This window comes from Coturnix japonica, chromosome 3 (assembly GCF_001577835.2).
Source record: "Coturnix japonica isolate 7356 chromosome 3, Coturnix japonica 2.1, whole genome shotgun sequence".
Lineage (NCBI taxonomy): Eukaryota > Metazoa > Chordata > Aves > Galliformes > Phasianidae > Coturnix > Coturnix japonica.
The window spans coordinates 16,404,263-16,430,782 of record NC_029518.1 but is presented as its reverse complement, the minus strand read 5'-3'; the positions used below and the strand labels follow the sequence as shown (position 1 = coordinate 16,430,782).

The window sequence follows — 26,520 nt, the reverse complement described above, 5'->3', positions numbered from 1 at the left end:
CACCTACATCTCGCTAACAATGTGGCATTTAATTAAAGATAGGCTTTCAAACGTGTTTCAACAATGGGATGAATATATTCCTTTAAACACCTGGCTCAAAAGGGAGTTTTCAGAAAGAGCAGAATTCATCTCGCCTAAAAGTTAACAGTGAGTCTGAACTGAGGACTGAAAAATTTACAAGCTCTGAATGCAAAATTAAAAGCAGATGTCTTAGATAAGAAGTTTGTGTAGGAACTGTACTGAAGTGTTAATGATGTTCTCTCCACTCTTAGGCACGTTCTCATAGAGTACAAGAAAACACGTGTACTAAAAATGAAATAAAAGACACGAGCAAGGCGTATTCTGGTCCCCTCCACTCAGCAACGCAGAAACAAACAAAAGCACATTACAGCTCATAGTACATGTTTATTATTAGAGGTGTTTACAGAAAAGTCTGCGAAGTACTGCTAGTCTAAGACTGACATCGGGGGTGTTTATGGTTTATGGCTTTGGTTGTTTTGAATTATCTAAAAAGTCGCAAAACTGATTACATTTGGGGCCTATTTCAGTCTTATTAAAAAAAAGTTCAATTCACAGATAAAGGAGAAGGTGCTTCCGTTAGCAGTTTAGTAACTACGACCAAAGAGGGTGTAAAACTTGGCAGGGTTCTTGCCGCAGACACATTTTGCCCCGCTCTGTAGTTCACGGAGAGGCTTGAAAGGTATGCAAAGACTTTTTGCTCCCATGGAGGGGGCACCAGGCTCGAGATCTTGATCTCTGAAACAGAAATATATTCGTAAATAAGAACACTTGTCAGAAAACAAAGATGCAAAGAGTACCATGCATAAAATCTCAAATGCACATTAACTGCTCTGAAAGTGCCAAAACTAAGGGACCAAGTATGCTGAATTGTGCAGGACAGCAAGGGTCAAGGGTGAAGACTACATTTCCATCATACCAACAGGTATCCCACATACTGTTTTACACTGAAACATCTTTATTTTGAATCCAGTAGATGCTCTCTGGTTCATTTCTATTTTACCTGGCAGTGGTCTTCTTGATCCAATCCTCACACTCAATTTCCCCACAAAAAGGGATTTGTACGATCTGAAAATGAAAGAAAGAAAGGAGTGAGTGGGGAAATATATCAGTTATGGATCTATAAAAGGACTCCTCCTTGCCACTGGAACAATCTTAAGATCTCACACGTACTCAAAGTAGGAACATTTCTGATTGCTATAATTAAATTTTAATAGCCCTTTCTCAATAGAGAAATGCATAAGCATAGTCATCCTTCCACTGAGCAGCGTGAAGAAATCCACAAAAACACGACAGAGAAATTAAATCAAGGCAGGGTGCTAAGCTGTTTTTCTTCCTTTAAAGGCGACAGATCTTCCACCTGTGGAAAGCACCAATATTGCCTTCTCCTGGAAATACCCCGTTTTTCAGGCAAAGTTTAAACTTTTCAAACTACAGAATAAACATGTGGTTACATAGCGCAAGACAGCGCCTTTATAAAACCACGGCACAGTTTATTCCCAATACTGTGATTTTCATATTTTCTGAGTAAGACAGATGCGTATTTAAAGATAAAACTGAACTGCCAAGAGTTCATTTTTCGTGTAGAAAAAAAGCGGTGCATAAATTCCAGTTGGTTTCAACGTTAGATAGATGAAGAAAACTGAGAAAGTAGATGTGAAATCTCATGCACTCAATGCACTCAGTATACTACCCTCAGCGAGCATAACAAATCTCTTTCAAGATCTGGACTTCAATCTTACAGACATTTTAGGTTTATAGTGGATTTGCAGTGGGAATTAAGTTGACTACTAAAAATTAAGAGTACTGGTAAGAACAGACACCCCCTTTACCCATCTGAGCACTCATGTAATGATAATAGCTGAAGGCAACAGAGCTACTGAATTCTTACTGCAGTCATTTTCACTCTATCAACACTGTGAATAAGGTTCACTGATCACAGAATTATAGAAGGGACCTCAAGGATCATGAAGCTCCAACTCCACAGCCATAGGCAGGGCCACCAAACTCCACATTTAATAACAGACCATGCTGCCCTAACCTGGCCTTGAATACGTCCAGGGACAGGGCATCCACAACCTCTCCGGGCAGCATGTGCCAGCAACTCACCACTCTCCTAGTAAAGAACTATGCTTGAACTGAACTGCATGGAGCTTAAAAGAACACAGCTAATCTTTTTGAAGTGCTAACAGACTACACATTTCAGTTACAGTCAGGGGAAGGAGTAAGAGGAATAAAGCAGGAGTAGTTCAGCTTACAGATTTTCTTCTTAAACCACAGCCGGTGCTAGTGGTATAATTTAAAGAAACCACAGAATACATGTGCCATAAGATATGGTACATAAAACATCTATAGGTAGACAGAAAGTCATAAAACTGCATAACTCAAGTTTTCTCCATTTAGATATGGTGATTAGAATAAATTTCTTGAACCTAAGTACTAAATGATGTGAGTATCTTCAATTTGGAGTTTATTTGTTATTTATTTCCAAGTTTCACTATATATTAAACTATATTTAAACTATATTGGACAAAGAGCGCAATTCCTCCTCTAGAACCTGGCTGTACATGAAACTCAGTGCTGCCCACTGAGGAGCACACACTTTACAGCATCATTTGAGATTACCTGCAGTAGGTGGGGGAGAAAGGGGTGTACTTACTTCTATTTAGTTCTTAGAGGAAAATTAGGCAACATTACTATTATCTTTTATCTATGCATTAAAAACATCTAAATAAAACCAAACCAACCCTGTATCCTCAATTCAATAAGCATAGTAAAATCAGCCCCTCCTCTGAAATTCACAATCATTCCTTCTAAACTTGTTATAAATTCAATTCAAGTGCAATAAAAGAAGCAATAAAAGAGTGTGATGGATTGTCAAGGCTAAGATTAATTTATAAAGGGATATCAGAAAGCAACTGAAGTAACTGGGTTTATGACATGCTAGTATTTTCCATTAGAAATTCTGAAATTTTCAGACTAGATTTAATTAGTTCACTGTAGAGAACGGTCCATAAAATACACAGCCCTAATGATTCATTCTGAGGCTTCTACTATTATAATACAAGGGCTGCTCAGAAAGTCCTGCCTCCTATTTTACATATCATTCCAAGGTGAGCACTGACTCCCAGGCAATTCTAAATGAACCCAGTGGCTTCTACCTGGATCATAAAGGCAAATCTTTGACAAAAGTAGCGTGTACTTTAGACTCTTAATCTAGACACTTATTACAGGACTTGACAAGTGTTTTTCACTGTTTTTTATTAGCATAGTAACGGTAGCTTATCATAATCTGAATAAAATATTTACATTAATCTCTCTGAACAGCACTTACTAACAAAAAAAGAGCATTTTAAATGCAAATTATCAAACTGCAGCAATATAAGTTACCTCAGGACACTATGTCACTTCTTGTATTAGCACTAGAATTTGTAATGAATACAGTATTTCAGCAAGAATAAAAACACTAAAAAACTTATCCACAAAATTTGGGAAAGCTCATCTTCCTTTGTGTAACCATAAGGAACACTTCCATCTCCTTGTTCAGGGAGAGTTCCATAAAAACTACAAATATATGTGTGTATGTTTATACGCTTTGAAATTCCAGCTTACAATTATCTGTTAGAGACAGAAAGTAGATGAAGACTTGACCAGGATCTTGGAATGAAGTAATTTTCCTTACCTTTCCTGAATCAAGCTCCTTTTGAAAGTCTTCCATAGTATCGGCTACCACCATGTGACTTCTTAAGTCTTCAGAAGCCCTAAAAAAAGGAGGATGGGGAACTCAAGGTAGATTTATACACATAACCTCACCAGCCAACAGAACCAAGTTTTCAGAGATAGTCAAAATAAAAGTTAGAAGAAACTATATATTCATTCCAATTATGTTTTTCTACCAGTTTTGCCACCAAAAAGATAAAATTTTGAATGACTGCTAACGAGCTACAAAGGCTGCTGCATATTTTACTACACTAATTCACAATGTTTTGCACATCAGTTCAATACTGACCAGCTGTAGATAGAAACACATAAATACTACAAACTAGTATTTACACATATATATTTTTTCTTTTCAATTTAGTTAAAAAGCGTTCTGCTGTTCCAATGCTGAATAAGTAAACATATTTTGCTCATAAGTAACTTGGATCTCCACAGAAGAAAGTATATTCCAGCAGTAAAACTCAACTGCAATGACTGACATGCAGAAGATTTGGCATATGAAATAACTGCAAACAACAGTTTCAAAAGCATTGCCTATGAGCAAACAATCGTCAATAGAACATATGGCCTTAACACACACTTCTGAAAGCAGATCTTCATCTACCGGTAACCTTTGTGTCTTCCACAATTCCCTACAAAGGGCATATTTCAGGAATATAATCATCCTATTAACTATTTATTAATACAAGAATTCAGTGAAGTTTTGTTGTTTTTTTTTTTAAGTTCATAACCTTTAGCATTCTCTTTCATGAACTAAAGGAAGCTTTTATTCACTGTGGGTAAGTTTCAGAGGTAGAAAAATGAAATTCCACTAACAGGAAGATGGTCCAAACCCATCTTTCCACACAGTTGAATATACAACTTGAGGAAATGATTCTGACAGGTAAAGTACATCCATGATTAGCACAGCCATTTCTACACTTCTCGATTTACCTGTTGTACAGATTAGCATGGATTTCCTCCAAAATCTGCTTCAGTTTATCTTCTGCCTCATGTTCTGAAAAGGTCAGCTTCTGTCCCGTGTCTCTTCTGACAGCTACAAACTGCTGGCTCTTCATGTCTCGTGGTCCCACTTCAAGCCTGACAGGTACACCCTGCATGGAAAAAAAAGCAAGTAAGATATTACAACGAGTACATAAATTCTCAAGAAATCACTGAAGAGTCTACCAAGTCTCACATGTTTTTCTCTACATCCAGCTAATGCAGATTGTAGCTATATGCAGAGAGTTCATAAGAGAGCAAGTCGAGGTGCATGCAGTTTTATTCTTCCTATAAGAAACCTCATCAGTAAGCTGAAAGTTAAAAATATCATACAGACATTTAGCCAAGCTTTCTACTAACTTTGTGCTCAGAAATCTCTTCAAGTTCACAGCTTTCAAATGACTCCCCATACCTTAAAGTCTTTATGCTAACAAGTATGAATAATGGAGTGAAATCCATCTGAAGGAAGATTTCTCTATTCCTCCTGCAAAGCTACAGGAAAAGCTGTTCAAAAAAAGCTGTGCAAAAGCTGTTTCATCGATTTTATAAAATGCATCAACTTTGCATCCTGCTGCACCTCTCCTCAGTAAACCTGATTTTTGTTTTCTTTTATTCTTAAAAAGCCTCCTAACATGGACTCTTGGTATTACAGCTCCACTTTAAAAAACATTTGAGGTTACACAAAGGAACCTGAACACAACAAGAACTTTTGACAACTCAGAGTGTTTCTATCATTTTACACTGAAAATTAACATATTCCAACTAATTGCAAATTCCAGAGATGACATCACTCAACATGTTGCCCATTTCTAATTAGCATTGTTTCATTCAGTTCTGTTATTTTTATTTTTCAAAAGTCTATTGCTGCTGGTGAAACAAACAACTAACATGAAGGGCAACATAAGCATTTCGAATCAACAAAATCACTCCTTTTTTTGTTACAGCTGTGCAGGTTTACCTTCTCTGTTCCACTGTGTGCAAACGTACTGTTGTGACCCAGGAATTACTTAATACAGATTTTTAAACATGCAGTTGATTTTCTAGGTATATAAGGTAGGTACAGAGTCTGCTAATAACGTGCGTATCCTAGCAAACTGATGTCTCAGAAAGCACCTCTTCTTCATTTATCAATAAGAATACCCATATGACAGAATAGCTAATATTGGAGAAGACCTTAAAGGTCATCTACTTCCAACCCCACTACTGTGGGCAGGGCTGCCATCCACCAAATCCCATCCAACCTGGCCTTGAAAACCTTCAGGGATGTAACATCCAGAACCTATCTGGGTAGCTGTGCCAGTACCTCACCACCCTCTGAGTAAATAATTTCAGCTCAGTATACCATTGGCCTTCTGAGCTGCAGGAGCATGATACAGAAAAGGCCACTGTCTGTCAGCCTTCATTTAGTAAAAGCATTTACTTTCAGAATAGAAGGCACACACATATGTGTGACCTATATGAGCTTTGAAATACCCTTTAGGAAAAAGCATACCTTAAGTTCCCAATGATTGAACTTCCAGCCAGGTGAATAGTTGTCTCTTAAATCAGCTCGTACACGGACATTAGCACTAAGCAGCCTTTTACGATACTCATTACATTTCTTCAATAAAGCCTCTTTGTCCTCTTCAGAAAGGGTATTTGTGATACCACAGGGAATAATTACAACCTGCAATGCAATGAGACAGGTATTTCACATTCTGCACTAACTAGGAGCTAACTTTTTTTATAAGGTTGAACAAATATATTGGCCCCGTAATCTCTTTCATGATCTCAGAAGTAAGGAATACATGTCCCTGTTCATCCAAATGATACAATTATTTTCAACTGATGGACTATTAAAGGGAGCTTTTTCATCACAAATGCCCTAAGAAAGCATATTAACTTCATACAGAATATTCTATAAATTAGACAGCTCCCATCCTATGTTAAAATATTTTCAGTTCCCAATATGAAAACCTCATTCCAAGACAGGAAATGAAAGAAAAAAAAAACCACAAAAAACAGTAGTTAAAGGCATATTGTGAACAATTTCTACACACCTGAACACAAGCTACTCGAGGTGGGAGTACCAATCCCATGTTATCTCCGTGAATCATTGTCATTACACCAATCGTTCGAGTTGTAATGCCCCAGGAATTCTGGTACGCATACTGCTTTTCTCCTGGTTTCTTGGGATCTTCAAACATGACTTCAAACATCTTTGAGAAATTCTGCCCTAGGTGATGTGAAGTTGCACCCTAAAATAGTAGAGACAAAAAATTCTGCTGGTTAACCTTAAGAAATTTAGAGCTTCCAGCTCCCTGCTGTTTCTACTAGAAAGTAATTGTTAACAAAAGTCTATTCGAGAAATACCTGGATAGCTCTTCCACTGGCAGATATAAATGCCTCTACAGTTGTTGTATAGTCACCCCCAGCAAATTTCTCCTTTTCTGTCTTTCTTCCTTTCACAACAGGTATTGCGAGGAGATCTTCATACACTTGAGCATAAAGATCAAGTATCTGCATCACCTACAACAAACAAACTGCTTTAGGAATTACTCAGAATTTTGCATTTGCTATATCAAGAAATACTTTTATTCCTAGAATACTGGCAAAAAAAAAAAAAAAAAGAACTGAAACCTCCAAAATCCAATATTTTCCTCAATATTGTGATTAAAAAAAACAACAAACAAGCATTTCTTCCTTCCACTGCTTTGAACTTTATCTATTCTGTGAATCAAATCACAACAACTACAAATGGTAAGAGAGACCAGGAAGACTCGTGACAAAAAGCCATTGCAGTGGTTATATTGACTTCTACTCTCCATGTTAAAGTTTGAACATCTGCTAAGGATACCTCACGATATTCAATGAAGTCTGTCTTTAGGCATTAACATTTTTAGCAACTAGCAAGCAAACTTCCTCGCTTTTTAAGGAAAATAAGCATCCTATACAAAGATCACACTCTTTAAACTTGTCATATTGTTTGAAAAGACTAAAGGCCCATAAATAGGCTACACAAGAAAAAACAAAGGTTCTAGCACACTACATTTTTCATGAGGGCTCTCAAAGAAAAGGAGACTGATTTTTTTCCCCAAGCCCTAGTTAAAAACATTTGTTTGCATTGCTATGGAGTAAGATGACTTTCTGAAAGCAAAAGCACATTTGCTTTATTACCTCCTCTGCAGCTTCCTCATATGTTGCAAATGCTGTGTGACCCTCTTGCCAAAGGAACTCACGAGTGCGAAGGAAAGGCTGAGGATGTTTGAACTCCCAACGCTGGAAACAAAACAAGAAAATGAATTCCAAACTACCTCACTCAAATTACTTATTAAAAATAAAGTAAGCTTTGAATTTAAAGCTCAAAAATTCTGAATAAAGCTTAAAAATTCAACTATTTACAGATTCACACTCACATGATAAATCAACATTAGCAAGTTTCATTAAGAAAAAAGAATAAAATCACATAAACCACATTCATACATCCGCCATGAAGTATGTGCTGTGACTAGTATCATCATGCCATATCCACATGGGATAAATGATCTACAGTGCACTTAAAATGAATCACTTTGGTTAGAAATTACACGCTGACTTACCACAACATTGCACCACTGATTAAGCTTGATAGGAAGATCTCTGTGTGACTGCACCCACTTTGCGTATGCCGGATACATAACTGTGAAAAAAGGAAAGCAGTCTGGGATCTCTGCGTAATGCAGTCACTTTACACCAAAACTTTTCTACACGTAAACAATGTTCTCTACTATAAGAATAACACTTCTATGCTATGGTTCTTTTTAGGACATATTTGTTTTAACATATATTTTCAGTGAAAGAAGTATTTTCATTTTATACTGTTTTGTAAGAAAATAGCTTGCTTGTTCTCATGAACGATGTGGATCAAAGTACAATCAGTCCAAAGCTTAACTATCTAATGACACTGTTTGAGTCACTGGCTAATAGTATGCAAATATATCCACATTCACCAATAAGAATTCATTGATATCAAGATTTCAGGACACTGTACCAGACTTGAGTCACTTAAAAACTTGTCCAGCATTAAGTCTCACAATGTTTATATAAATTACTTAAAGGAAATTTTAGTAAAATCTAGTTTCCCAACTGTAGTCAAAGAACATTGAAAGGAACTAGTACTGTCTGCGATGATTGCTGGAAGTGGCAGCAGAATTTAGGACTTATGTTTAAGATTTAAGGAAAACATTCCTTAAAGATGAATTTCCATGTTCCAGAAAAGACTCTCATTTATAACCTTTATTGTACCTATAACTGTTTCCTTTACAGTTGAACTGCATGAGAAGAAGTCTACCTGTTTCACTTGTGGGACGTACAGCAATCGGTTCAGCGAGATCTGTTTTCCCAGATCTTGTGACCCAAGCAACCTAAAGGAAAAGTAGATAAATAAAAGAGAACAAAACAAGTTTGAAGAAAATCTGCTTTCGTGCCCAGCTGTGGACTAATGAGTTGGGTTTTCTTATTTAAGTTTTGAAGAATACCTCAGGGGCAAAATCAGCAATATGACTCTTCTCTTTCTCTAGAGCAGCCTGGGACACGAACATGGGAAAGTAGCAGTTTTCCACGCCAAGCTTCTTGATCTCAGCATCAAAGAAGTTCTTGATAGCTTCCCAAATGGCGTAAGCCCATGGACGAAGAACATAACAGCCACTCACATCATAGTATTCAATCATCTCTGCTTTTGTGATCACCTTTCAAAACAATTAGAAACTGACGTTTCAATCTCATACAGAAAGAATATTCAATAATTCAAGTCTATGGCATGCAATTCAAGAAAAGTCTCCTATTTAAAAGTATCTGTGCTCAAAATTTAGCAAAGTTAGTCACAGAGAGAATTTTTGTTACCTGTGGGAAAAGTTCACCCAGGAACATTAAGTTAAATAACAAATCTGAATAACAAACTCAGAAACTGAATTTCATGAATCTAAGTAAGAGACAGGAACCAAATAACTGTGCTTCTTTAAAAACCTTCTTGAGCTCATGTCAAAAAGCATCTTTTATTCCTTTGCGTATACGCAAAGATTGAAGTAGCAGGAGTAAGAGATAACATACAGCACTGACATCTATTTACAGTCTTTCCTAAATAGGGTAACCGAAACAAGTAATCACTGTTCTGGTTGTTTTGTACCTTGTGAGCCAGCAAACTCCTTCATTACCAGCAGATAATTTTTGTTACACAACACCTTGACATGAAACAAGACTTCAATGCCTGTGACATTCCTATCATTTCACTGAAGTTTTGTGTGCTACAGCACACACACAAAACATGGAAACACATACAAATACAGTGGGAAGCATGAAATGGTTGACACACCAGATTGGTGCTTTTGTTTGTTTTATTCCCCAAGAACAGCTATCTTGATTTATTCAGCTCTTCAATCTATGCACTTCTGTTTAAGACAATAACACAAGAGTAGGTATCTCGATTTGTATTAGGGAAAAAAAAACCATAAATATTAGATAAGATATAAAACCAAAGCAGATCCTGATTTACAATAGGATGAAATAACTATTTAATTAACGCTAGTGTGTACCTACCTGAGAGAACCAGTCTGCAAGATTTTCTTCTTTTTTAGCTTCCAGACCCAACCTGTGGTATATGAAAACAACCAGATTTGAGACACTGAGCATTCAGGAGTAAAATTTATCTTAATCTTTCTTTTTATAACTGGAAGCAGGGTATGGATCTTAAGTGGAATGAAGGGCGGGGGTGGGGGTGGGGGGCATGGGCAGGAAACAGAATGTTTTAATTTCACTTCATAATGCCAACGTTTCCCAATTTTTTTTTCTTCCTGACAGTTCAAATATGAATTGTTTAATATGAATTCTTAGCAGTTCCTCACCTGGCATAACAAGAATATTTTATAAAACAGATCTATTTCTCTTCCATTGCTTAAACCCTAAGAAATCTCATCAGGGTTGCAGCATTAAAGAGCCTCATAATGATGCACTTAAAAAAACCAAGCACCTTCAATAAGAACATAAAACTAACAAATGCAAGCTATTTTATTCTGTTTTCTTCACTGTTTGCCAGTTTGAGGTTCTGGGTTGGGTTTTTTTTTGTTTTGTTTTTGTATTTTTTAATCTCTTACCCAACCTGTGGCTACAGTTTCAAGAAAAAGAAGCAACCTGAATTATTCAGTTAAACACATCAGTCACCCTAAGATAGAAAACATTCTACAATCAAAACAGAGATAATCAGTCAATCTCCAAAATCCTAACAAAGGCCAAACTCTGTCAGTTTTTAACCAGGTTCAAATAATAATAGATAAAAGCACAGCCTGCATATCTTTAGGATATGCAAAAAAAACCAGAGAAAGTTAAGGGTAAAAAATACATTTCTCCAGCATAATTTCTATTAAAAATAACCACAACTCTAGCTCTAATACTGGAGATTTTGAACCCTAAACTACAAATCTGAGACAGGAAACTATTAGTGTTGCTGTGAAAAAACCTCTAAATTTTCATCATGGGAGCAGCAGATGGAATGCACTGCAATCATCTCTGGAGAGTTCCACCATTAGCATCCAAACTGCCTTGCTCTGGGTTACATAATTCTCAAGGTACACACAGTAAATACTTTGTAAACTCTGATATAACTTAAAAAAAGAGCACAAGGCTTTGGTTTGTTTCTCCCTCCACTCCCCCAGGGTTAATAGCGAGAAAGATGCAGCAGCACATTTGCAAAAGCAAATACTGAAACACAGCAAGTTCCTAATGACAGATGAACCACAGTAACAGACTGTGCATATTACCTTGTGCTTTCTACAAGCTAGACAGAGTTCACCTCAGAATGGTATTGAGGTGAAACAGACACTAAGTTAACTTTAGTAACTTGCTTTTGCTTCACACTGAATATAAACTATTATTTTGTAATCTTTCATGCTTTCAAGTGAAATGAGAAACTTGCAAAACTCTAAAGCCTGAATGGAGGCAAACAGTGCAGATTTTCAGCAAATAGATTAAGGATCTAATCTTTACCTGGTTTGTTTCTTAGGGCCTTGACCCTCTCCTGGCCCATTTGAAGAGAGCTCATTACCACTCTGTCCTTGCAAAGGCTCTTTTTGTGGTCTGTCATTTTGTTTCTGTTGCTTACACTGCTTTTCTGACTTGTTCTCTTTCTCTTTCTTCTTTTTGTCTTTGTCATCAGCACAACTAGCGGAAGCAGGTTTATAATCAACTCCTGCAACAGACTTGTACTGAGCCTTTAGCTGAAGAAGCTCTTTAACAGCTGCATCTATCTTTTCCTTGAAGAACAAAAAAAAAAAAAAAAATGAGTTACACAGAAATCACAGGAATAAAATAGCTCCATCAGAAAACAAAATGCATCAATGACATGACATTATTATAGGCTTCCACACAGTGTTTGAGAACAACCTCAGCAGAAGTAAATACTTAAATGTTTTAACATACTAAGGATCACGTCCGACAGGAACAATTTTAAAAGTGCATTTCAGATATAGACAGCGTTTGAATTCTGATAATCACACGTGAAATTTTAGATTTAAATTTGAAATTCTCAGATTTAAATACATACACTGCATTTTGTATTACAGTACTCTATTTTTTACCTTCTCTGCTTTTTCTGCTTTCAATTTCCTAACTTCGTCTCCCTGAAGAGCTACTTTGTTAAACAGTGCTTTAGCTTCAGCTGTGTCAGGACCACTTGCTACTGCATTTGATGCTTGGGGCAAAGAACCCTGAGCTACTGGTGGATGTCCAGGCTTGTAGTCCTGTCCAGTCTTTTCCTTATAGTCAGCTTTTAGAGAAAGGAGGAGTTTTACTGCTTCATCTATTTCACCCTGTGTGAAGGATAAAAAGCAAGACGAGAATTAAACATGGAATTGACAAGGAGCATTGATTTCTAGGCTAAGAAAATAAAATATCCACCTAGCAATAAAATAAGTGCTTTGCAGTTAAGGAAGGACTCAACAGCCCTCCTCTAAGCAACAGAAGTGTTTGTTTGAGTGTTATCTCACTGTACCAGAATGTTTCTCCTACCCCACCCAGCCAACTACAACCTGTTAATAAGTGCAGCAGAATCTACAATGTTCAAACCATTTCTGAAAAGGATGTTAAAAAAACAACAAAATCACACACAAAAAACCCACCCCAATTTTACAATGTAGAAATATAAAGGGGGGGAGGGCGGGTGAAGGGGAACAGAAACAAGTCACATAAACAGTCTGTCTCTTGTTCTTTTCCACTGCTATAACTGAATTTGTCAAGTTCAATAGCAAGAAAAGCCTTGCTATTGTTGCACTACACTAAATACTTTTATCTTCACATTTTAAAAATGCATCAAGGGTAAGTAAAATGTATTAAAAAATCCTGCAGAATAGACATCTATCATGCTTGTGTCAATTCATTCAGAAGTCAGTTTAGTTTGACTTTATATATCAGTAGAATTTAGAATGTATCCCTCAGAGTCAGGAAAGCATCCAGCAACAGAATGAACCTGTGGGGCATTACCAGACCACACAAGTTTGATGGCTAAGGCCTGACCAGGACATGAGGTGCTTTGTACTTGGTGAAAGACTTCCCCCTAGTGGCAAAATTTGTTAGGAATTGCAATTGATTATTCACTACGGTACCTTGGAAGCTTTCTCTGCCTTGAGTCTTCGCACCACTTCTCCTTGTTCAGCTACATTATCATAAAGTGCTTTGGCATCCACTGAGCCAGATGGTCCCAAGTTATTGCAGCATACAGAAGATGGAAGTGTAGCAGAAGTCGCACAAGAAGGAGCTGTAGGTGGGTTTCCAGGCTTGTACTCTTGACCTGTCTTTTGTTTATATTCCGCTTTCAGATTTAAAAGAACCTTCACAGCTTCATCTACTTGTTCCTGAAGCAAAAAAATGAGAAAATAGCAGTTGCAGATAAAGACAGAAGCAACGCAGATGCAACACATAGCTAAAGTAACATAACCCTTACTAACACGCAAACATAGTTGTTGAAATAAAAACTCTAGAGCTAACATGCTAGCAGCTGTGCCATTACTGAGCTCTGTTGTTCTGGCTAGAAAGTGTTACACCTATGCACATTAAAGGACCTAATCAGGCAGTATACATAAGGGCTGATTTCTGAGCCATGCAAGTTCTCCATTTAAGCAGCATAGTTCCATGCAGTTTTAGCAGTCCACACATAGGACAATGCGAGTAAACACTCATACCTTTAATGAAAAATGGTTTCCACATGACTACCAAACTACAATCAAATTTATTACTGTCACTCTAGATTTAAAGTTACTGCACATGTTCTGCTTTGCTTGCTTTTATTATTAAAAATAATAATAATAATTGTTTGCTTCTTTTTCATGCTCACTATCACAGAACCTGAAGTCATCTATACCAGCTTAGGAGAAATCAGAAAAGCACTTTATTGGAACTGAAATTACTTGCTTAGATTTTGTTCCCCAGATTTCACAAAACTTGCAGTTAGGCTTTAGTCTCAATTGAAAATACCATTCCATTCAGAAATATTAACTGCTATTACACCTTTGAAGCTTTCTCTGCTTTGAGTTTGCGAACCACTTCGCCTTGTTCAGCTACTTTGCTGTATAGAGATTTGCTGTCTACTGGACATGAGGGTGGAAGAGTAGAAACAGGAGAAGACTGAGCAGGGACAGAGACTACAGGTGGGCTTCCAGGTTTGTACTCCTGCCCTGTCTGTTGTTTATATTCTGCCTTTAAGGATAAAAGGACTTCCACAGCAGCACCTATCTGATCCTGTAAAAGAAAGGAAAAGGCAGAAAAAGGGAGAAACAAAGATGCAGAAATATGAGACTCTGACGTACAAGTCACATGTTTTATGAGAAGACCTGACGTTTGTGCACACCATTCCATTTTCTTAATTATTCAGTAGAGCTTTTCAGAGTGGCTTAGTATGTTTCAACTATAACAAAGCATCTGCAACAAGGGATATACAAGTCTAACAATCCTGCGTAAAACTGCAACAATAAACCAGTTTAGATCTTGCCATTTAGTTTTATGGTGCCATTAAGATGTTACTACAAACAGTATTTGATTACTAGGCACAAAGTGCATTATTTCACAGGCTTTCTCGCTCTACATTAGAAAGAATGGAAAGAATACGGCTATTAATAGCTATGTTTCCTATACTCAGTCCATGCCAGGAAGGTGTCTAGTATACACCTGTTGTACTTGGATCTTTTTTACTCTTTTTTGTTAAAATGTTCTAAATAACAAGTCAATCCTGTGAAGTCGGTAATTCAATCTTATTTAGTAAAACCAGTAAGTAAATACTGTGGGGCATTTTTACCCCAAGGACCAGATAGAGGTACCTCGTCAACTCATGCATTTCTGTCCACATTTTAGCAATAAAAAACATAGGAACTTACCTGCAACTTTACAAACATTAACAAAGAGGTTGTCTTACACATCTAGCTAAAACATAAGCACTGAAAAACACAACTCTTGCCAGAACACAGCCCAGTCAAAATTACCACAGTATGAAAATACTACATCAGAAGAACCCATTCACCTACACAGGCAGAGGACAATGAGGTATGCAAACCCAAACAAGCAAAAAAGTAGTTTAGCCAGCCACCTTAGGCGCTTTCTCAGCTTTCAGTCTTCGGACCACTTCTCCTTGCTCTGCTACTTTATCATAAAGAGCTTTGCTGTCCAGGGTACCAGAGTTCTCATGCTTTGAAGATGCATGCTGTTTAGTTACAGCTGCTGGAGGATTTCCAGGCTTATACTCCAGGCCCGTCTTCTCCTTGTATTCTGCTTTCAAGGCCAGCAACTGTTTCACAGCTTTATCAATATCTTCCTTTGCTGCCTTCTTAGCTTTCAAATCACGAACAATATCACCCTGTGCAGCCACCCTGTTGTACATAACCAGGTGGTCTTCTGAGGCAGTACAGGTTGTAGTAGAGGTATCACCAGCAAGTGGAACAGATTTTCCTTTTACAGCTGAACTAGCCTTAAAAAGAAAAAAATACATATTTGGCAGGCTGATCCTGTACATTAATACATTCTGCACTTTTCTAAAACAAAAGTTTACCTCTTCCTTTGCAGTTTCAGCTTTGGTCTTCTCCTTAGACCCAGATGTTGGCATTTCCTTAGTGTGTCCATCAGGGATATAAATCAAAATGCATGGGGCCTCTTTACAGCTATATGGACTGTAAAAGGGTTTATAAAAAATCCAATCCAACAACAAAAGGAATACAAAATAATAAAACATTTATTGAAACAAATGTTCTACTCTTCTACAAGCTGCTCTCTCATAACTCCCTATTTACCTTCGTATACAATCGCAGTTAACCAGATTTACATAACTGGGGATCAGCACTGATTCCTGTTAGGAATAGTAAGCTTTCTTTGTAATATTACACAACAGTGTAATTTATATGTTCGGCAGCTTGCTAAAGAACTGCTACAATAAACATCACAGCACACACATCATAGGCAAATGCCTGCTTTATTCCGTAGCATTGCTCCTTCATTTACATACTGTGAATTGCAACAAGTAAACTTGATCTCATTACTAATTCTAAGCTAGTTCGGGTGCACCAGAAGTGCAACATCCTGCCTTACATAGATGGGAGAGATATGAACACAAAAAATAAAAGCTGTGTCAGTTCACAGAAATAATGCAAAGGAAAGTAGTTGTAAAGGGGAAAATATTTACAGCATTGGTACAACATTGGTAACATTACCATCACCAAGAGATGTGTGAAAGATTTAAAACATAACAAGCTAAGTTACATTCTGTGACTTGGTTCATTCTTAGGTAGCTTACCTCACGGGCTCATAGGGTTGATCACAGATAAAGAATCCTCTCCTCTGAAGTTGGATGATGTCTCCTTTTTTTAAATCCTTAAGGCAAGGATCACCTAACATCAGTTCTTCTTGCTGTAAAAGTTAAAAGTAATCAGTGCAAACTAACAAAGGACAAGAAACATGTAGTAAGGAACATGGCAGAGCTGTTGTAATAGTGCTTTTAAGTGCTGAAATGTCAGTTTCAGAAGCAGTAGCAGCAGAAGCACTCAAAAGAAAATGCTATAAGAGTGTGGGTTCCCAAAGGGTAAGAATCAGGTTATGCGTTAACATATGGAAAGAAAAAAAAATCTCAGTTCCAACTCCTTTTATTATGAGAAATTGAATGGAAAATATAAGAATGAGATACACACGTGATTTTCTTCTTAAATAAATGAAATTTTATGGTAAAAAAAACAGTCACAAAAGAAGTTAAGTTTTGTAGAATATAAAGAGGAAAAAACACCTTACCTTGCTATTTCGGTTGATATATTGCTTGAAATCCTCATCTTTGCCTAGAACTGGTTTAGTGATCAAATGTTCATAATTAACACAGACAGTTGGGATGAGCGGTGCACGTGGAGTTTCTGCTAACCAAGTGATCTTAGTGGTTTTTTTGAAGTCTTTATTATCTAAGTTCAACTTGGTATCAATGGATAATATTTTTCCACTTGAATTTCTATAGGAAAAAAAAAAATGATTAGAGCAAAGCCAAAAGCATTTGCTCTCATCTGATACTACAGACCATCAATAGACACACTGAAACAACTGTTAAGAGTTCATAAATGAAGTACAGAGAACACAGGAAACAAAGAAGTTAAATCACTTCCATTGGAAGTTTTCCTTTACTTTTGATTTCTTAAATATTAATAGACACTACAGAACATGGGAAAAAATCTCTACCTATTTGTTTTACATTCTGCCTCAGCTCAATTCATTCTGCCAGTATCTCAGGCATCTTCCAGATATTATGGTATTAACAGCCTCCTTCTCTCACCCCTACAGTTTTGCAACTAAAATTGTGACTGTTTCTGTCTTTTTGTTTGTTGGTTGGTTTCTTTTTACCTTGCAAAAGCAGGTAATTGTTGCAAATCAAATCTTTAAAATTCCAAGCATTTTTTGTTTGTTTCTTTTTAGTTGGTTTAGTATGAACAAGTTGCTTCACAGTGGAAACACTGCCACTTACGTGGAGAGCATGGGGTAAAAAGAACATGCAGCAGAAGGACTGATGGCTGATTTCAGACCTGGACCACCTGCACAATACATTTTATATCAAATACCCAGTTTTGCGATATATTTCAAAGAGAGTATCTCCACATATGTGGGTAACCTCTAATATTTTACTATTAGAAGCTACCTACTACAAAAAGAAAAGGAAAAAAAAAAAATCAATAAAAAATTGAAACACAAGACTTAATTTCATCTCCCAGTATCACTTACCTGTTTATTTTAGTGATGATAACATTGCCCCAATTTATGAACGTAACCACCTCTCCCTCTGTCAGGGTCTCCGCATCTGCACCCTCTATCAGCACCCTGGAGCCATACCACACAGGTTTCAACCCAACATCAGCATTCTGTGAAAAATGATTTTTATTTCAAAACAAGAGGCAGACACCAGCTGACTAAATTGAAAACGGTGCCAAAACCCCGCTTTCCTTATGACAGATATAAAACAGATGAAGCTGTAAGACTCAGAATAACAGCAACAGAAAGCTATGGCATTCCTCTGTAACTGTCCCTCAGGTTTCTGGTTCACAAGTGTTACGTGCATTCCCCTGACAGCACACTCAAAAAACACAACCTGCATCAAACAAGTCCCATACTACAGACAGCATATTAATACTTGCTCAAAGTTCCCATATCTTCAAATTCTTGTGTGCACAAACTAAATTTTAGATTGATTTTTCTGCTTGTGATGCAGGTTCCCTTCAAAACAAACTTCAAAGAATCATAGAATTACTCAGGTTGGAAAAGACCTCAAAGATCATCAAGTCCAACTGCAGCCTAACCACAGTACCATAACTCTAACAACTCTCTGCTAAATCATATATCTGAGCAATAATAACTCTCAGCTCTTTTTTACACAGTTAAAACTGAAGCAAATAAGCAGCTTTTTGCAGCTATGTAGGATTTTAAAGACAGTAGTTTTAAAAAGTATTTTACATGCAGGCTTGCATCCAATCAAATTTCTTTTTGACTTAAAGGGTCACAATTCTCACTTGCATCTGCTCAAAACGAGTTTCCTTATTGAAACACCAAAGGGAAGAGGGTAAACCAGATCATGACCTCTCAGATACAAGAAACTGTTATGGGAGTATTCAGAGTAACAAATGAAGAAACAAAGTAAAACCTTAAAAACATTTACAAAGATGCTTTCAGAGAAGTTGAAGTGCAACTTAAGTCATAGTCAAAGTAAAACCTTCCTCACTAGTAAAGGGGAGAAAAAAAATGGTACCAGCAGCACAGGCCCCTTCTTAATAGGTACAACTATATTTACTTAGTAATAAGAGTTTTAAATTAGTAAGTTCAGAACTCTTAATGGTAACTACTTGTATCTGAATTTAAAAGTCATATTAAAAAAGATCTAAGTAGTAGAATTAACATGTCAACATTCCACTTTTCTACCTAAGTCTAATTCATTCTGAACCCCTCATTCTTATGAATAAAACGTGATTACTGTATTGTAACCATAAAGCCTGAAAAACACTTTATATTTAAATTTCTTTATGAAAGTTTGTGTCAAACAATAATAAAAGCTGTCAGAATATCCAGAGTATTACTCCAGATCTGACATACATCACTTCCTCTGAAAACTATAAACAGCAAGTTAAAACCAGGACTCTCCTTGTTGACCGCTCTAAGCCAAGGTACTTCCAATCTTACTCATCTGAAACACAAGAATATTAAAGAAGTAAACTGAGAACCTTTGGATGTTTCGCCACTTCCTTCATCTCCTCCTGAGCTTCAGGAACATTCACTGGGACCACAGCATCTTTCAGTAAAGCGGTGTACCGAGGTGCTACTGGATCGATAACCTACAGAAAACAAACAAGGGGAGGGTCGTGAATGTATGACATCAACAAAGAAGTAAAATAGTGTAGAAAACAACAATTCTTTAAGAAAAGGATATTAACTGGTATTCTTTATGTTACTGCATTTTTTAAATGTTACTGTGTTAATCTCTTAATGTTACTTTAACCCAAAGCTACAGAAGTAAGAAAATAATAATTTAATTTTTCCTCTTTATTGAAATACTTAAAGTAAAAGGCAATGCATTGAGTATTTCTGCCGTTAGAAATGGGAAAAATTATGAGCTACGGTCTCACAGGGAAGATAGTAAAAAGACCAATTTTTCTTCTCATAAATAGTACTAAATCTGGACTACTTTCTTCCTAGGTAGCTGAATTTAAAGCAATCATTTATTGATGCAGTTCCTTTTTTTTCCAGTAGCACAAGACCTGGTCCCATACTCATTTTCCAGATCAGTATTCCAGCAGAATCAGGGACAGACATGGCTACAGAGGAAGCATCAATTTAGTCTGCAATTTAAAAACATCAGCATTAGATACTATAATAAGGCAACACCATAATATCGACTTCATCAGGATTTCTACAACTTGAGTCTGGCAAGAAAAACATACAAACTGTCTTCCTAGATTTTCATCGACTATTTTAAATCTCAGCTAAGACTGTTTTTCACAGTGCTTTTTGTACATGAAAGATTGGTTTGACTGTTCAGCCACTTTATATAATTCAGCTAGAACAGTTGCCTAGGACCAAAAGATTCCCCAGATTAACTAGAAGCTAACACAAAGAAAAACACCTGCTGTTAATACAAAGTGGCTTCTTTTCCCATAGTTTATTCCTGCTGAAGTGAAAAACTGTGTATAAAAAATATAGGAAAAATGATCTAACATCTACCTATTGACACAAGCAAGCAAGGTAATGAGTACATACTTAAAGAAGTCACATTTGTAAGTTGACCATAACTAAAGCTAGAATCTTAGGTGTCAGATTTTAACAGAGGATCTGTATATGCATTTCAAAATATATGTGATTTTATATCATAGTTTTGAAAACTAAAAGACTGAATTTTACAGTATTTTTACTAGACTCTTTATTTTAGTGATTAAAATCCACAATCCTTCAGACTACAAATATCAAATATCTTATAAATACACCACTGATTAATATACGAAATGAGTGGCTCAGCTCTCACACTAAGACTTCAAGCTCGGGACTACCTGCATGCAAACAATTGCTTTTCTTCATCATACAGACTGCAAAGTATCTGAACAGATAGATGTAAATATGGTGCTGTCCAAGGAGTCAGATATGTAAGAAATTCAGTCCAAAAGCCAATTAAAAAAAAATGAGTCCTGACAGTCCTTTGTGGGTTTCCTCTCCACAACCAACCCTTAATTATATCTATGCAGCAACAGAAAGAACCAATTCATAAACCTTTGTGTATGTAGCAAACCAAACACAAAATACGTGAACGAATACAAGACACATGCCAGACAAGCAAAAGCTACTTAAATGAACAGATCTGGGTACTCTCTAAGCAAAATCAAGCAGGAATCCCAATGCAAAATAACAGGTGTTTCCACAATCACACAAAATATGCAGTCAGCATTCTAATAATTCGCCTTATTATAGTGTCCAAGCATCCGCTGCCAAAAAGCAACTAACCATGTCAAGATGCAGTATTCCTTATCTGACATTCAGTTAGAAACATCAGCAGTGCTGGCTTTATCTACACAGGCAGTATACCCAGCATCTTAAGACTTCTGCCACCAAAAGGAAAAGCTGCCAACAATTTGAGTAAGATTTATGTTTTCATTAACAAATTAGCCAAACAAGAAATGGGCAGCATTTTAAAGCCAGGAATAATGCATTTTCAGTGGGTTTGTAGAGCTCCTGTTATATAAGCAAATATGACTGTGCTATGAAGCTGCAAAAATGATAGCTTGTACTATGCACGCTTACAGCACTGTAAGCTATGTGCTAAGGTAAAAAGCTTTAAGTAATACCTTCTTACAGATAGCTCGCAGCTTGAAAGCAGAAAAATGAAATGCAGTTTTCATATCAGATTTACATATATCAGTATCTTTCCACATACTACTAAGTAAGGCAAGTAAGTATTGGTATAGGACAATCAATAGTATTAGAAGTAACTCAGGTGAAAAACAGCAAGGGACATTCCATTTTCCTGAAATTGTGCCAAAATGATGCAACATATTGCAACCGCTACTTGTTGTAATAAGCACTCCAATGAATACTGGATTCTCTACATATTCCAGACAGGATATCAGGAGTAGCATCAAATTCAAGTAGAAGCATACCTTTTTGTTGAAGGACCAAATTTTATCCCACTCCATATTGACGACAGATCGAGAGGAGCCCTGGAAGATTTAAAAAAGAAAAACACAACAAAAAACACAAGTGCGTATAAACCAGCTACCACACTCATGTCAAATAAAGCCCTTTAATGGCTAAAAAACCCTCTATCTGCATTTATCAAAACAACTCAGAAAAGCACTTTTGAGCTTGCAAAGCAAGAAGAAACCTGCTACTGCATTTTTCTCAGACACATTGAAGGAGTACAAAAGAATACAGTGAATCTTCAAAAGAAACCTCACAATCACAAGTAATTTAAATGAAACTTTATGAAAACTTGTCCTTACTATATGAGACTCAAAGAATTAGAAAAGAAGAAATACCCACCTGAGCAGCAATGAACTGTTTTAGCCCTTCAACTGTCATGCCTCTTCTCAGGACACCACGCACAGTGGGAAACCTTGGGTCATCCCTAGTAGAAAAAAGAAGTTTTATCAGTATCACATGCTAAGTTCTACATATTAGATTGCTCAGAGAGTTTAATACTGGCACATGTAAAAGGCACAGCTTCAATGTATTTTATTTCTGTGAATGAAGAGCTAGATGAGAAGATTTAACTGAAAAGGCTGAGGGAGAAGTGGCCCTTTTCTTATGTCTATTCTACCTTCAGTCTCTCAAAAACTACTCATTCTTTTTAGGAAAACACTTAAAACTACCAGGCCACCAAGAATCCTTTATCTCCTTTATCCATTTAATCAAATTATTAATTTATCCCTTTATCCATTTAATAAAAAAAAAATAACATAAGCACATAAAGAAGTGGGGGGACAAGAGGAAGCACGTTTTCTGGCACTGCTCAGGAAAGTGTCTGATAACTCGTGTAAGCAGCACCTGAAGCAAGAGCCAAAGCCCAGAAAAAAGATCATACAGGAAACATGAAATATATGAACATGCGTGTACACAGCTACCATAGCATAGTAAGCAGACACACTGTGCATTCAGAAGTCACCCTGATTAATCTGCGTTCCCAAATTCCATATAAACATTCATTAATGCTGCTTTGATGCTTAACCACACTGACCAAAACAGAAAGAGGTGCATCAGTGCAAATATCTAAAATAACAATGCTGGGCTACAAATGAGTAACGTACCATCCATCCACAAGCCCTTCATTGACAAACCATGTAAGCTTTCTTTTGGACAGCACAGTGTTGTTGAGGTTTAGCCTGCTGTATTCCCATATGTACGGCTTCCTTATGCCCAGTGCCTCAATGATCCAGTAGAACTGTTCATCCCTGTCATGGTATTCTGTTGTTCTAAGTGCATGTGTGACACCTTCAATACTGTCAACGATGGGGCAGGCAAAGTCATATGTGGGATAAACCCTTGAAAATAAGAAACCTCGGTTAGCAAGGCAGAAGAGCAAAACACTTTCCTCACATTTAAACCTCAAAATAAAGCATCGTTAATATTTAGACACTATAAACTTTAATAGTCTATGATATGAAAATCTACAGATCAAGCCTTCTTCAAAAAAGCATACAGACAATACAGAAAGTGAGAAGCTATCATATTTAAAACAAAATCCCTACACAAAGGAATTGCTTTACTGTTATACACATACTAAAATCGATATTTCCAAAACAAGGGTTGTATGGCTGGTAGCAGAGGCCTCAAATAAACAGCAAACCACAGCCCCCAGCAACTGGGTAGGCTGATTTCAAGACACAATGTAGTAACTCGTCATTCCACACAAAGATAAAGGCTGTTATGAAAACTGTAGCGATGTAGAATTGTCATGATTCTGTTTAACTTCCAAGAGCTAAAGGAAGCAACTTCGTTGTCTGTGATAAAGCCATTAAGTCTTAATTCACTTTTTGACTCAAAGCTCTTCACTGACAGATGGCGTATTTATGGACAAAAACTGAAATATTTACTGCTGGCTAAGGCAACTAACAAACAGGCTTTAAATAGCATCTGTAAAGCTCCTGACAGTAAAAAGACTCATTACATTTTCTGACTGAAAAATGCAAACAGATCCCAGGCATTAAAATAAGTTTACCAGGGAATGGTAAATGCCCTGAAAAAAGCAAAGAAATCACAGGTCACACAAAGAAATTGAACGTACTTGTAGGTAGTTCCTGTACGTGGGTGAGGCTGGTTTTTACAACGATAAAGAGTTGGATCCCTCATACATCCATTGTTACTATTCATATCTATTTTTGCTCGTAGACAACAAGTCTGTCCATACTCCGTTCCCTTTTTCATTTCTTCCCACATTTGTAGATTCTTGTTAACACCTAAAAATAATAAAAACAATTTTCTAAGGTATTTTGAATTTGATACAGAACTACACTCTACCACTGCAGCAACAAAAAGCAATGTCACCCCCTCTTCAGATACATTTTGTTTTGCATTTTTTTATAACTTGGTGATGAATTTATACATACACAAGTTTCCTGCACCTGTCTAAATGTACAGTTATTCCAGCCATGCAGAATAAAGCACTAAACATTTGTGAGTAATAGCAGATGAAAAGCCTGGGAAAGAGAAGGCTCTGGGGTGACCTTGTAGCCTTATAGTCTTCTGATACTTAAAGAGGGCTTATAGAAAAGATGGGGAGGGACTCTTTAACATGTAGTGTTAGGTTAGGACAAGGACTAATGATTTTTAAAAAGTGTAGATTTTCATTAGATACAAGGAAGAAATTCTTTATTCACAGTGTAGTGGCTGACCAGAGAAGCAGTGGATGCCCTACTGCTGGAGGCATTTGAGGCTAGGCAGGATGGAGCCATGGGCAGCCTGATCCAGTGGGAGGTGTCTCCACCCATAGCAGTAGGATTGGAACAGGTGATCTTTAAGGTCCCTTTCAAACCAAACTACTTTATGTTCTATGACTTCCTAGTTCCAATAAGGACCTTAGAGTGACACAATCAGTTACCTCATTTACCTTTTAATAAAAACCAAGCTGTGATGCCAAATTACAACAACACAAAACTAAACAGGAAGCTTGAAATATCTTACAGTTATTTCTGTGTTTAGATTCCGTTCTTTGCTCACGCTCTGCTTTCATTTGTTCTGCAGGAGTATCATCCACATATGCCTTCCCTTCTTGAATAAGCTGCTCAGCGTATTTCATTATTGTTTCAAAGTGATCTGAGGTATATGTAAATTGATCTGGTTTGATGTGCAGCATTGCGACATCTTCAAGAATAACCTGCAAAGTGTGGAATGTCTACTGTGATATTCTAGAAAGTTAATTTTCTTCAACCTCTATCCTCACCATGCCAGACTAGGTGCTCTAGCACTCCACAGTTCAGGAAGGATGATCAATAAAATAATACAAGCATGAAAGAAAAAGGAGGTAAGCATTTACTGATTCAAAGCCTATGATTATATCACATCAGGTTTAGACAACATCAAAAAAGGGGGAGAATAAAGAGATGAAAATTGAAACAAACTACTTCTTACAGACAAATAGTACTTATAAAATGAAAACAAGTATTATGGGAGTTGTGTATCTACAGACATGATGGGGAAAGGAAAGAAGCAACCAATAAAAGGATTTCATTAAAAATGATGGAAATTTCTTCCAAGCATAAATCTTACGTTTAATACTGGTGCCTTAAATATCAAGCGCAAAGAAGAGCATAGAACAACAGACCTCTATGTAATTTACCTTTAAATTAGTTTAATACAGTGAATGACTTGTCTGTTCCCTCATCATACCTTTTCAAAGTCTTCTTTCTCTTTTTCAGGATTTGTGTCATCAAACCTCATGATAAGTTTTCCTTTGAAGTTTACTTGGTAGTGCTGATTTAGCAGAGCAGCTTTGGCATGACCGATATGCAGGTATCTAAAAAGAAAGAAAATAAATAAATAGATCAGCACCGCTCTAGTTAGACTTCTGTATTTGTGAAAGAAAGATAGGAAACAGAAAGCAATAGCTAAGTCAAACAAATAATGAAAACACATCAGGATCTGGTGCATTTATATAAGTAGGTTATGCTTTTTTCTACCATAAAATTACCAGATAATTGTTAAAACGTGACTTATTAACTGTCACTATGTATATAAAAATAGGACTTGAATTATTTCCAGTTTTATAGACTAACTTAAACTGATGGAGTTGATAACATTAAGTAGTTTCTAACAGATAATCTGTACTTATCACATTCAGAAGACTGGAATTTTCTAAAACAGTGGATGCTTTTCATTTTAACGTGAACTAAAAAGTTATTGTTGATGTAAACCTAATTTAATAAACGAATATTAATTCCAAAAGTCTAAAAATATACATGCTTCTAAAGAAATCATCTATGCTACATACACAGTACTTAATTCCTAATATTTTAAATGATGGTTTATACATGAATTCTAGAATAAGAAACATAGGCACAGAAATAACATGATGCTGAACAGACAGTTTACTGAAGAAAGGCAGTAATGGAAATTTTCAAGCTTATCAATCATTTCTAAAAGAAATAGGAAAAAAAAAGCTGAAAGTTTTATTCAATAAATTAGTTATGCTTTTTAAAAAATTCTCTTTTCTTTGTATTGATTGATAAAAGTAAAGTTTCACTTACTAAGTGCGTCATGTACGTACATTTGCTTAATAGAACATTTCTATACACCTACTGATTTCTGACTGCATCTGCATTA

The 26,520-nt window shown here is 36.5% G+C and overlaps 1 protein-coding gene across 4 annotated transcripts in view; it reads right to left on the bottom strand.

Annotated features, from left to right (window-relative positions):
* Window positions 1–385: 385 nt before the first annotated feature.
* The window catches only part of EPRS1 (glutamyl-prolyl-tRNA synthetase 1), a 34,734-nt gene continuing 8,599 nt past the window's right edge, over window positions 386–26,520 (bottom strand). Inside the window, exons 7-35 of one of the 4 annotated variants that reach the window (XM_015857168.1) lie at window positions 25,588–25,714; window positions 24,883–25,075; window positions 23,987–24,158; window positions 23,010–23,243; window positions 22,246–22,330; window positions 21,864–21,923; window positions 21,552–21,572; window positions 19,443–19,553; window positions 17,956–18,092; window positions 16,987–17,194; window positions 16,499–16,611; window positions 15,761–15,878; window positions 15,302–15,679; window positions 14,230–14,460; window positions 13,329–13,577; window positions 12,306–12,536; window positions 11,716–11,981; window positions 10,273–10,324; window positions 9,216–9,425; window positions 9,029–9,101; window positions 8,298–8,377; window positions 7,876–7,977; window positions 7,072–7,227; window positions 6,759–6,956; window positions 6,212–6,385; window positions 4,672–4,832; window positions 3,701–3,779; window positions 1,022–1,086; window positions 386–756 (exon numbers count right to left, since the gene is read on the bottom strand). In XM_015857168.1, coding sequence (XP_015712654.1) covers window positions 606–756; window positions 1,022–1,086; window positions 3,701–3,779; window positions 4,672–4,832; window positions 6,212–6,385; window positions 6,759–6,956; window positions 7,072–7,227; window positions 7,876–7,977; window positions 8,298–8,377; window positions 9,029–9,101; window positions 9,216–9,425; window positions 10,273–10,324; window positions 11,716–11,981; window positions 12,306–12,536; window positions 13,329–13,577; window positions 14,230–14,460; window positions 15,302–15,679; window positions 15,761–15,878; window positions 16,499–16,611; window positions 16,987–17,194; window positions 17,956–18,092; window positions 19,443–19,553; window positions 21,552–21,572; window positions 21,864–21,923; window positions 22,246–22,330; window positions 23,010–23,243; window positions 23,987–24,158; window positions 24,883–25,075; window positions 25,588–25,714 — 4,435 coding nt within the window. In that variant the 3' untranslated portion in view covers window positions 386–605. The remainder of the gene's footprint in view (window positions 757–1,021; window positions 1,087–3,700; window positions 3,780–4,671; window positions 4,833–6,211; window positions 6,386–6,758; window positions 6,957–7,071; window positions 7,228–7,875; window positions 7,978–8,297; window positions 8,378–9,028; window positions 9,102–9,215; window positions 9,426–10,272; window positions 10,325–11,715; window positions 11,982–12,305; window positions 12,537–13,328; window positions 13,578–14,229; window positions 14,461–15,301; window positions 15,680–15,760; window positions 15,879–16,498; window positions 16,612–16,986; window positions 17,195–17,955; window positions 18,093–19,442; window positions 19,554–21,551; window positions 21,573–21,863; window positions 21,924–22,245; window positions 22,331–23,009; window positions 23,244–23,986; window positions 24,159–24,882; window positions 25,076–25,587; window positions 25,715–26,520) is intronic. The other 3 variants (XM_015857169.1, XM_015857170.2, XM_015857171.2) reach the window with 3 other exon arrangements.